Source organism: Mustela nivalis (genome assembly GCF_964662115.1).
Source record: "Mustela nivalis genome assembly, chromosome: 10".
Taxonomy (NCBI): Eukaryota; Metazoa; Chordata; class Mammalia; order Carnivora; family Mustelidae; genus Mustela; species Mustela nivalis.
The window spans coordinates 28,894,174-28,906,495 of record NC_139029.1 but is presented as its reverse complement, the minus strand read 5'-3'; the positions used below and the strand labels follow the sequence as shown (position 1 = coordinate 28,906,495).

At 39.8% G+C, this 12,322-nt stretch overlaps 1 protein-coding gene across 37 annotated transcripts in view; it reads right to left on the bottom strand.

The window, feature by feature from the left end:
• MACF1 (microtubule actin crosslinking factor 1) overlaps positions 1–12,322 on the bottom strand; it is a 339,595-nt gene that overhangs the window by 141,593 nt on the left and 185,680 nt on the right. For all 37 annotated transcript variants that reach the window (XM_082686968.1, XM_082686965.1, XM_082686964.1 and 34 more), the window contains 8 exons: positions 11,872–12,024; positions 9,783–9,937; positions 8,349–8,475; positions 7,599–7,782; positions 7,009–7,178; positions 2,374–2,552; positions 1,578–1,716; positions 726–919 (listed from right to left, as the gene is read on the bottom strand). In XM_082686968.1, coding sequence (XP_082543094.1) covers positions 726–919; positions 1,578–1,716; positions 2,374–2,552; positions 7,009–7,178; positions 7,599–7,782; positions 8,349–8,475; positions 9,783–9,937; positions 11,872–12,024 — 1,301 coding nt within the window. The remainder of the gene's footprint in view (positions 1–725; positions 920–1,577; positions 1,717–2,373; positions 2,553–7,008; positions 7,179–7,598; positions 7,783–8,348; positions 8,476–9,782; positions 9,938–11,871; positions 12,025–12,322) is intronic.

Sequence of the window (12,322 nt, the reverse complement as noted above, 5' to 3'; positions counted from 1 at the left end):
TAAACTTAAGAGCTGCTAGAACTCCTCTCTCCATATATTTGCCTAACCAGCCTAGCCTCAGAAAGGTCATTTTCTATCTTTCTTATTCAACTCAGACAACAGAAGGATTTCAGTGAATACAAATAAAAACAACTGGGGCGCCTGGGATTCTCAGTGGGTTAAAGCCTCTGCCTTCAACTCAGGTCATGATCTCAGGGTCCTGGGATCGAGGCCTGGATTGGGCTCTCTGCTCAGACGGGAGCCTGCTTCCCACTCTCTCTTTGACTGCCTCTCTGCCTACATGTGATCTCTCTCTCTCTCCCTTTCTCTCTGTCAAATAAATAAATAAATAAATAATCTAAAAAAAAAAATAAATAAAAACTGCTGATTTAGCAAATGAAAGTGGAAGCAAGAAATTCTGCAAAGCTCCACTATGAAAAATGGCTCAGAGTTGGAGTCATTGTCTTCAGGCCTTAACTAGATAAAAACTCAAACATGAGCAGCATGGCTAACAAGATCATCACTGCTGATCCGAAAGCAATTCTCAGGTCTGTTTTAGGGTTGGTAGTGCCAATTTTCTATCATTTCTCTTGTCCAGAATTCATATTGTCATTCAATTTGTAACCTTCTCTATCACCTCCTGACTTTAAGTAAGAATACACAGATATAATTTAACTTCTGTTTAAAACTTAGTTCCTGAATAGGTTTAAAGAAAAAAAAAAAAAAAGGATGAGGTCACCACTCACCGGGTCTCCAGCTGAACAATGACCCGGTGCCAACGGTCCTGCAGCTGGGAGCCTTTTTCCTGATAGCGCTCCAAATCCAGGTTTCGCTCTGGGGTCAGACGACTCAGCTGCTCTGCCACCACCTTGGCCTTGGCAATTTCCTCATCCAAGACTGAAAACACTGAATTCTTGTCCTTCACATCACTAAGCCAGTGCTATAGAAACATAAGTACAGCAACAGGTTAAATATACTCCATGCCAAAAAAGAGTAAGGTAGAAAACAAGGACATTGCCTATAGCTGGCTCCACATTATATCTGGAATTCAGAAACCAGACCTTATAATGTTTGTGCTAGAAACATCTCCACAGTGCTCATGCACACCAGGCGGCCCAGGACAGGCAGTACAGTACAGAGACATGTGCAAAGAACTAGTGTTTGAAACCTGGCTCTCCCACTTACAAGCTATGAAACCAAGATAAATTGTTTAGGCAGTCTGAATCTCATTCTGCTCATCTGTGAATGGAGATAAAAATCTCTTCCCTACCCACCTCACAATTCTGTGAGAATCAATGAGATAACAGCTAAGTGATTTACAAACTTACCATGACTGTATCTGATGTGGCTATGATTTTACTGGGGAGAATAGGGAGAAAATAAATAGAAAGTCATAGTCCTTTATTTTCCCTTTCCAGCTAGACCTATTTCTCAGTCCCAACTTCTTTGAATCCACATTAAAATATATTAAATATGATATTCTGCCTATTCAAATGCAAAATTCAGTCACTGTCATGCTATCCAAAATTGCATTTCTCTGCTAACCCAAAGCAATGGATATGTTAAGTCAAGCTCCTATGAAACTCAGAGCAACCAACCCGTAACGTAGACCGATGGGACTCCAGAGCAGAGAGATCTGCGGGTACTGCTTCTTCTTGACTTAGCTTAATCTCATAACCTTTGACCAAGAGTTCAGCGTCCTGGATGCTACGTACTATAACATCGATTGTCTTCAGCCTATGAGGGTAAAGTCACCTTCGTTAACACACAGAAAGAGCTGAGCCACAGACTTGGAGTGCTGTAGAGAGGTTCCCAAATATAACTGCTAATAGTTTTACTATTACTAAATGATGACAGAGTTTCACAAAAACAAGAAAGCATGGTAAACATGTTGCCAATTTAAGCCAATTCAAAATATAGTTCTAGGTGATAATGGGACATGCACACATGTGGTGGATTCATGGGAGAAATGATACGAGGCCAGAAACCCACTCAACACTACAAGAGTCTAAGATCTCTGACACCTCATGGCCATGATGGGTAGAGGGCAAGCCTTCAAAACTTATATTTAGTTTAACTGAAAATTTTTATTTTATTCTTTAGTGTCCCTTTTCTTTTCTTTCTTTTTTTTTTTTCAGAGTTATCTAAACAAACAGAAATGAAGTACAAAATAGTCCTAACACTGCAACATCTCCCTTTCTGTGTCACTGGCATTTTTTCACTGGACCCCAGTGAACCCGCTCCATGTTGCCTGGAACTAAAGCCAAGGTCTCATTTCTATGACTACATGCTCTTTAAGATCTGCAACCTCTCTGGGTTGTTCACAGAACACTTCAGGCCCTTCTCACAAAGTGAAAACACCGCCCTTTGGATCCAAATCCTCAGCTTACTCACTTATTCAGGTAGACAGTGGACAGACCATATACATGGTCTATTTTCTCCACCAGTAGATTGAGCTCTGAGCGCAGACTTGGGACACTCGAACCAGATGGAGACTGATGAAGAAAGCTATTGCATTTCGTGGAAACAACATCAAACTCTGATCTCAGCTGCTGTAAATCCTCTTGAGTGCGCTGTCAGGAACAAGATACGCAACAAAGATGGAGACAGAGTTGAACACATAAGTTAGAAAAACATTCTTGTTTGTAATAAGCATATACTGCAAACAACCTAAATGCCCACATATAAAGGAGTAGCTGAATAAACTACAAAATAGTGCTGATGGGGGAGGATGGGAAGAATACACACAAGTATTTTCTGAATACAGTATTTGGACTGCAGGCTACAGAAAAAAGGAACCAGAAATAAATGTTGAACTCTAGTTAGTAGGTTTGTTTTTTTGTAGTACCATGAGTCAGTAATTCTAAAACTACTTATCGGGGCACCTTGGTGGCTCGGTGGGTTAAGCCTCTGCCTTCGGCTCAGGTTGTGGTCTCAGGGTCCTGAAATTGAGTCCCGCATCGGGCTCACTGCTCAGCAGGGAGCCTGCTTCCTCTGCCTCTCTGCCTACTTGTGACTTCTGTCTGTCAAATAAATAAAATCTTAAAAAAAAAAAACTTATCTTTGCATGTTAGAACTGAGCAGTAAGTAAATTTACTATGGATAACGTAAAGTAGGTTTTTCAGTCTTGGGGAAGGGAGTTACAATTATGGAAAGAAGAGAGGTTAGTATGAACCCTGTGGTACTAGTTTGGAACCAGATGAAGACAGACATAGGAATTCATAGTTATGTCTCTGTGTGTGTGTGTGTGTGTGTGTGTGTGAGTGCCAGAGAGAAGGATTGATAAATTGATCGATATCAGCATATAACCTTTGTGATATATTCATATATATATGTCTACATATATATGTGTGTATGTGTATATATGTGTGTGTATGTGTGTGTATAGGTATATGAAATTATATAATTACACCTATTATATAATTATACCTATACACAGACACACACACACACATATATATACATAAATGTGTGTGTGACATAGGGGTGTTTTTGTATATGTGTATGCAAGTATGTATTTATAAGCATGTATTTTTCTAGCTCTCTCAACTGAGCAGACCTAGAAACAATGACACCCCAATAACAATGAGCATACTCAGCATCCGAATCTTGGTTTCTAAATAGCATTCTCCATCAAAAGGAAGTGAGACTCCTTGGAAAAATGGCTGATTACAGAGGTGGGGCTGGCAAAGGCAAACTGAATCTGAAATATTTTTTTGTTGTTGAGAAATAAGAAAGCACTCAAAGAATGGTGGGGACATTTTAAAATGAAAGGGATGTCAGCAGTAGGCACGCCAGGAAGTTGGCACAGGAAGAAAGGGATGTCAGCTTGAAGCAGCTTTCAATGGCTAAATTTTGGAAATTCTGAACATCAAAATAAAGAGAATAACAACTGACAAACCTTAAGCAACACAAGAGTCCATAAGTCCATAATGACATAAAGAAGGAAAAAAGGAGGAAGGGAAGCAAGCTCTTCCCTTTTGGTAGAATAGAAATTTATTCTATTGTAGTATAATAGGAGTAATGTAAAAAAAGTCCCAATTAGAAAATCACCCTTTGGGAACAGTCATACCAATTAATTCAGTCAAGAATACACACGAGATGCTAAAACCAGTGGGTAAAAGTGTGATATAAAACAGGTTTTTATATAGTCTCAAAGTATCTCCCCATAATTTGCTTAGTAATTATAAAAGGGAAAAGAGCAACAAGCGATACAAGTTTTCACCAGTAATGGGACAAATCAATATGACATGCCTCCTGAGGTCATGCACTAAGGACACAAGATCATTTCTGCAGAGTTCCTGCCAAAAACACGTAACCTATATCTAATCACGGAGAAGCCTCAGATAAACACAAAGGAACATTCTACAAAATAAATGACCTGCCCTCTTCACAAATGTCAGGAGCATGAAATGTCTTGATGAAAAATCAAGAAATTGTTTCAGGTTAAGGAAATTTAAAGAGACACAGCAAATAAACACAATGTGTAGTAAGTACTGGATTGAGTCCTGTACTAAAAATATTCTCTGGTGTGTATGTGTGTGTGTGTGGGGGGTACCCAAAATAGGTATTAGTAGGCCAACTGATGAAATTTTAATGAAGTCTTGGATAACAGCATTATATCAATGTTCATTCCCTGATTTTAATCATTGTCTTCTGGTTACGTAAGAGACTATATTTATGGTGCCTGGGTAGCTCAGTCGGTTCATTCAACTCTCAATTTTGGCTCAGGTCATGATCTCAGGGTTGTGAGATCGAACCTCATGTCAGGCTCTGCACTGAGCAGGGGGAGTCTGCTTGAGATTCTCTCTATCCTTCTGCTCCTCCCTCCAGGCTTATACATGGAAGTTATCTCTCTCACACACAAATAAATTAATAAATCCTTTTTTAAAAAGTTTTATTTATTAATTTGACAGAGAGATAGTGAGAGCAGGAACACAAGCAGGGGGAGTGAGAGAGGGAGAAGCAGGATTCCCACTGAGCAGGGAGCCTGATGTGGGGCTTGATCATGGGATCATGAGCCTGGGATCATGACCTAAGCAGAAGGTAGTTGCTAATGACTGAGCCACCCAGGTACCCCTCAAATAAATTAATAAATCTTTAAAAAGAAAGAGAGAGGGCCTACCCTTCATTTCCGGAAATGCACAATAAAGTATTTAAAGATTTTTTAAAAAGGATTTAGGGATAAAAGAGCATCACGTACAGAACTCACTCTCAAGAAAAGAAAAAAATTATTATAATGTACATTTATAGGAAAAATGATAAAGCAAATAAAGAAAAATGTCAACATCTGTGTGATCTAGGTGAAGGCTATACAATAATAAAAAATTTTCTGTATACTGAAACTACTTGAAAATAAAAAGTAAATCCAGAAAAGGAAAGTCCTTTAGAAGAGCTAAATATTAACATTTCTTGGAATGTTCTATTTTTGCAGAACAAACAGATTTCAGATGACTGTAGAAAACTAAAGTTTCAATATGAAAATTATAGGTTTATATGATATGCCTCATTTGTGAATTTAAATCCATCTCAGCCAAAGAAAATTACACTGCCCTCTCATCTCTTCTTCAAGCTTAGGAATAATTGAGAAAGGTAAGAAAAATCATTCCTCCTAATTTTGCCAGTCCTTTCTATTCCTTTAAGCTCCCAGATCAAATCTACTATTCTTCATAGAGCTCTCTCCTATGGTCCCAAGTAGAAATGGTCTAGTGATACTCTATATTTCTATAGCTATGTTTGCTTTGAAACCTGTAAGTGCTCTTGATACTATCTTATGACGTCTCTTATACTGAAGGTCCTAATTGTGACTTCAACGTTTTATTCTTAACTACACCATAAGCCAAAAGCAAAGACCTTACTCTCTTTACATGCCTATGAGCAGGTAACAAAGCCATTAATATTTGCTTATACTTCAAAAATACTACTCTACATTTTGGTGGCATTTCACTTTTTCAGAAAACTCATTATGTATACACTGTCATTTAATTTCCAAAGTTTTGTGATATAGTTTGGACTCATCCAATATCTCCATTTTCTAAGAAAGGAAACTAGGATGAGAGTTAACTTGCTAAAAGTCAAGTGTGCATCAGAGCCTAGAGTAGAATCTGAGTCTTCCCTTGTATTTTTTGCATGTGATGGCTGATGGCAACCACGTCACAGAAAGTAACACAAGCACATCAGGGATAGAGCAGACAGCAGCATCTTTGCTAAGCACGCTTAAAACATGTAGCCCAAATGCAGTGCATAGAACAATCTGCCAGTCTGTATGCCTTCCCAACTATGTAGAAAACTAATCAATAGTCAGAAACACACCAGGAGCTGAAATCATGCTTTGCCATAGATAAAAGGCATCTGCAGGTTGCAGGGAAGAATTCTCAAGTAGGAATGCCATGAGTCTATTGCCTTATTTCTTAAGCTCCACATTGTTTTTTTGTAGTTTTATGGCTTTATTAACACAAATATGAGGTGCACAACAAGCTATCTATTCATTTTCTTCACTGCACAGCCTGGCATTGGGATTGGTGACTGATGGCCCACTGGGCTGCTCTTTCCACCATGGCTTTGTGGATTTTGGAGATCTTGTGAGCTATCTCTGCACAGTGAGATTTATTGCACATCAGCAGCATTTCAAGTTCCTGGATGTCATGTACTAGGAACTTCCAGAAGCCACTGGGCAGGCAGTATGTGCTCTGCTTTCTTGCTGCTCCCATAACCAATGCTGGGCATCAGGATCTGGCCCTTGAATCTTCTGCGCACTCTATTGTCAATGCCTCTAGGTTTCCACCAGTTGTGCTTAATTTTGACATATTGGTATGACTAGTGCCAGATGAAATTTCCTGGACCCCTTTTTAATGCTCTTGGGTTTCACCAGAGGTCTGAGAGCAGCCATGATGCCCAGTAACAAATGGCCGCCACTTACGCTGACAGCACCAAGGAAGAGAGGGTACAAGCTCCATATTGTCTTGTCATCCAATTCACCCTGAAAACATTTACACTGCAGCCAGCACCCACCCTGCTCTTCAGGTTTACCTCTTGTTCTGCAATCCTTAATGCGTTGTCCTGCCGGGCATCTTTGTCAGTCCTAGAACTGGCTGGAGACTGAATTCGTTTGACCAGCCGCTGTTCACACTCTTCCAGCCGTAGTCGGATATTCTTCAGCTCTGAAATGTACATCTTGGCCACAGTTTCCTCTTTGTCCTCTGTAAATGCAGAAGCACAGGGTAACATGAAGTACCACAAGAGAGGTCAACAAACCTAAGAAAAATAGATTCACCCTTAGAGGGCAGCAGATCTGATATTCTACATATGAAAGCAAGACCTTATATAGGGGGAACATTTTGCCTGATCCTAAGTTCCCTGCATTGTATACTCATCTTTAAAGATCCAAACATGCAAAAGCCACAAGAAAATGCGATACGTTGATTAGCAATAATGCCTGAAATAGGGCCTCTTTGACCATGATCTGATTCTGAGAATTCATCTCTGTAAGTTTTTCCCTTTCTCAAGTTTTGAGCCCCTCAAATGGTAAAAAGGAGGTACTTTCTAGCCTTCATGAAGGTCTAGGAGAACCCTTCAGGGCTCTTAATCCACCACTCTTCTCCCTTTCCCAAAGCACAAACCATTCTCTATGGACTTCATCAGGTGCTGGAAGTGGGTTTTACAAGCCTCCACCTCTTCTTCCAAGCGCAAACGATCAGATACTGAGAAGACCAGAGAGTCACGGCTATCCTGCAAAAAATCTTCATAGTGGGCCTGGAGAGTTTTCATAACCTGGTGGCACTCCCCTGGTGCTGAGGATCGAAGCTAAAGAAAAAAACAAAACACAGAACACAAAACAAAACAAAAACAGAAGAAATTTTAATAGAATGGGACCATAATACATTCTCTATTTCTCCTTTTTATTGATGTTTAACATATACACAAATCAGGTGCACACACCATAACTGCAAACATGTTGATTTTTCAGAAACAGAACTTATCCATATAATCAGCGTTTAGATCAAGAAACAATATGACCAGTATACCAGAAGCACCCACTGTGCCCTCTTGGACACAACCCTTCATAATTTTTAATTCACCAGTATTCCTCTACTACATACACACCTTATACAAGAGCAGAGTGAAAAGAAGCCTACAATCTTCTTGGTTGGCCAAGAAGAGAGAAGATGTCATTTATTTTCGTCAGGAACTTCCTTAACCGTTTAGGCTGCTGGTTTTTAGTTCCTAGGACCCCCTAATTCTGAAACATTATCCCTAACTCCGCTCTACTCCCTTTGGGTGAGTGGGAGTCTCACGGTAATGAGAAAAGTTTCCTTCTGAAAAAAGCTTGCCAGTAGGATATGAACCTGAGGTAAGGCTTTCACACTTACCTTTTCCAGGTTCCAGGTCTTTACAAGGTCCAGGTCCTTCCTCAGATAGTTCCAGGAGATAAGGCTTTTGGTGTTAACATGTAGCTGATGCCAGAGGGCCATCACTTTCTGATAAGACTGCTCCACCCTAGAAACAACAGAGAATCTGGTGATAGCTTTTCTTAAAACTTGAATTCCGCGTTAGAGACCTTCCAGGGGGAAAATGTGATTGCCTTAGCAGAACTGGGTTTGTATACTGAACAGAGAAAGGCAAGGAATCAAATACTAACACAGCAATCTGTAGAACAAAATTAACTGAGCTATTCAAACAATCTGGACTTATCACAGTGTTATGTCTATGATGTCAGCATACGTTTGGCAGCCTAATAAATGTGATCTGTATATAATATAATGGCAAGAAGTGAGAAGATACATCCATGAAGAGAAGTAATGGAGAAAAGTAGAAAAAAAAACCCATCTAGAGAATTGTCGAAAAATGATAATATCAATGCTTAAAAGTACACTGCTATGGTCTATATATTCACAAAACTGCTAAGGTGTTTGAAAATTAAGAGCAACTTAAAAAGTCATCTGGCATATTAAAAATAAAAAAAAAAACTGCAGTATGAAGAACCAGGGAAAATTTTTTCTAAAGCATCCCATGCCTAATTCAATCTCAAATTCTAGACTTACAAACTCACAAATACACAGACATATTCAACACACACTAAATCACCCTGAATTTCTTGAAGTCAAGAAATGTGAGATATAAAGAATAGGATGGAAAACTGGAAGCCAGGGCCTCACTTAAATAAGAAACCTTAGTTTATCTTTTCCCTCTCCAAAAATCCCACTAAAATTCCAGTGATACCAAAATCAATGGTTGAAAATAACAAACTTGGGAAAATAGAACTCTGGGGTAGGTGGGTTTTATTATTAGCTTCGTGGTATACTTCAGCTTTTAAAAATATGTATGTGTATGTCATTAATAAAATACAGAGAAGAAAATTAACTATCAATATAAAAATCAGTCTTCTGAATTTAACTCAAGAATGATCACTGAATATATCTCAATTAAACATAAGCATTTACTGAGAAGCTACAACATAGCTCCCAGTGCAAGATCTTGTATCCTAATAGGAGGCCTTTCCTAGAAGAAACTTAAAAACTTGGCTGCTCTGTTTAAGATCACAAATACAGGGCGCCTGGGTGGCTCAGTGGGTTAAGCCGCTGCCTTCGGCTCAGGTCATGATCTCAGGGTCCTGGGATCGAGTCCCGCATCGGGCTCTCTGCCCAGCAGGGAGCCTGCTTCCTCCTCTCTCTCTCTGCCTACTTGTAATCTCTCTCTATCAAATAAATAAATAAAATCTTTAAAAAAAAAAGATCACAAATACAGATTCATCCCTCCATTAGCTCACTCAGACTAAGCAGCACAATGGGCAACTGAGCAGTTACCTGGTGGCCATCTCAATGGCATCCTTATTGGGTGAGGGGATGAGGAAACAGACGGATGGCACCATTGCCTCATTCCCTGTGGGGCTGATCACTTTCCACTTGGTCCGCTGAGAATTATCTTCCAATACGCACTCATCATTCTTGCAGATGGTGATCTGAGGAGATAAACTCACAAGTTATTGCTAACAGATAAACCAACAACCCATTATGATATGGTACTTGACTCCAAGGCTATGAATTCCTTAAGAAAAAAAATCATTTTTGAAATCTGTCATCAATTAGTGAGGTTTCCTGATTTTGACAAAAAGATAACCTTATAAATACGTAACACAGGAAAGGTTGTGACATCAAATACATCAATGAAGCAAGTGTTTGTTCAATGTTTATTACATGTCCAGTAACTTAGTATATGAATGTTATAAGGAGACTGTCTTAAGATCTCCAAGAGCTATCTCTCTGCATCTACAATCATTAGGATAAAATTTAAAGGGACATGAATAATTGCAACCTTGCTTTTGTGATATTTCCTCTTTCTCCCTTCTTATCATTCCACTCAAATCCCCGAAAAGGTTTAAGCATTCTGAAATCATCAATTCCTTCTCTTGGGAAATAAATAACCAACATGATCATCCCTATTCTATAGACAGAAATACTGAGACACAGAAAAGTGCCAGAGAAGTTCATTCTTTTGCATTACAAATATTTACTGAGCCTAATATGTGCCTGGAATTTTGGTGGGCTACTGGACATAGAATGGTAAAGTGACAGACATGGTCTATATTCGACATATTCTGGTTGGATACAGAATTAGAATACTGTGTGAAAAATGCAATTTACCAGGGGAATGCATGAAAGGGACAATGACCCAGTCTTGCCTAGAGAGGTAAAGAAAGATGAGTTGGGACCTTGAAGCCACATTAAGGAATTTAAACTTTCTAAATGGAATTCAGGAATTGTTACAGAATGTAAGAAGGGGAATGACTTTTTTTTTAAAGATCATGCCAGGGGGCACCTGGGTGGTTGACTCTTGATTTCAGCTCAGGTCATGCTCTTAGGGTCTTAGGAATGAGCCCTGCTTTGGGCTCTGTTCTCAGCAAGGAGTCTGCTTGAGGATTCTCTCTCTCTCTCCTTCTGCCCCTACCCTGCTCACATGCTTTCTCTCTTTCTCTAAAATAAATGATTGAGGGGCACCTGGTGGCTCAGTAGGTTAAAGCCTCTGCTTTCGGCTCAGGTCATGATCCCAGGATCCCAGTCCTGGGATCAGCCCCGCGTCGGGTTCTCTGCTTGGCGGGGAGCCTGCTTCCATCTCTCCTTCTCTGCCTGCCTCTCTGCCTACTTGTGATTTCTGTCTGTCAAATAAATAAATAAAATCTTTAAAAATAAATAAAATAAAATAAAATAAATGAGTGAATCTTAAAAAAGAAAAATCAAAATTGTGCTAGTGTAAAGATAAAGAACGCATTGAATTGGGGAGGCAATGCTATGATCCAAGCAAAATAAACTGATGGTCTAACAGAAAAAACTACATCTAAGAGATATTTACTTACAAGTTGATATTGATTAGGTAGTCCTACTAGTTGTAGGGAATAAGAGGGGGAAAGCCAAAGGTATTGCTCAGGTGCTACGAAGTACCATTTCTGACACCACTTAGGATATGGGGTTGGGGGGGGATGATGACAACAATCTCTGAGGTAGGGAGTAGATCAAGCCTGTAGAGTTCCACCTTTTTTTTTTTTTTTAAAGTATATTTAAGTTCTGGGGCGCCAGGATGGCTCAGTCGTTAAGTGTCTGCCTTTAGCTCAGGTCATGATCCCAGTGTTCTGGGTTTGAGCCCCACATGGGGCTCCCTGTTCAGTGGGAAGCCTGCTTCTCCCTCACCCACTCCCCCTGCTTGTGTTCCCTCTCTTGCTATCTCTCTCTCTGTGTCATATAAATAAATAAAATCGGGGGGGGGGGAGATGTTTAAGTTCTAATTAAACAAAACAAAACACCTCTACCACTGGACCTTTCCCTATCATAACCCTAACTGAAGGTTTTGCTTCTCCCTTGCTTCCCTCCATAGCCAGAGGTAAACCTTCCCTTGCCTCACCTCTATCTGCCGGTAGTCACAGATGGCCTTCACGGAAATGGTACTCTTCAGCACGTGGTCAGGACTGCGTGGCTTTAGCTGGACAATGGTTTTGGATCTCCCAACGAGGCTGGCAACAGAACTCTTGGACTGTATAAGCTGTTCCTTTTCATCCTACAAAGTGAGAAGAAATACAAAAACACATTGATGTTGCCACTCAGGGTGCCGAGTCAACAAAGAAAACTGAGTGCTCCGCTCCCTCAGAGAATGTCATTTCTCAGTTAAGTAGGGATCCGTGGTGGAGCCATCTTAGAAATACAGAGATAAAGAAACAAGGAGAGGATATTTCTGTCTTCTACCAAGTGCTTTTGTACTCAAATTGTTCAGCTTTCTCCCTGTGCTCTTTTCAATGAATCATGAAGCCACATGCAAAAATAATAAAAACATAAAACAAAAAAGAACTGCCAGCTGC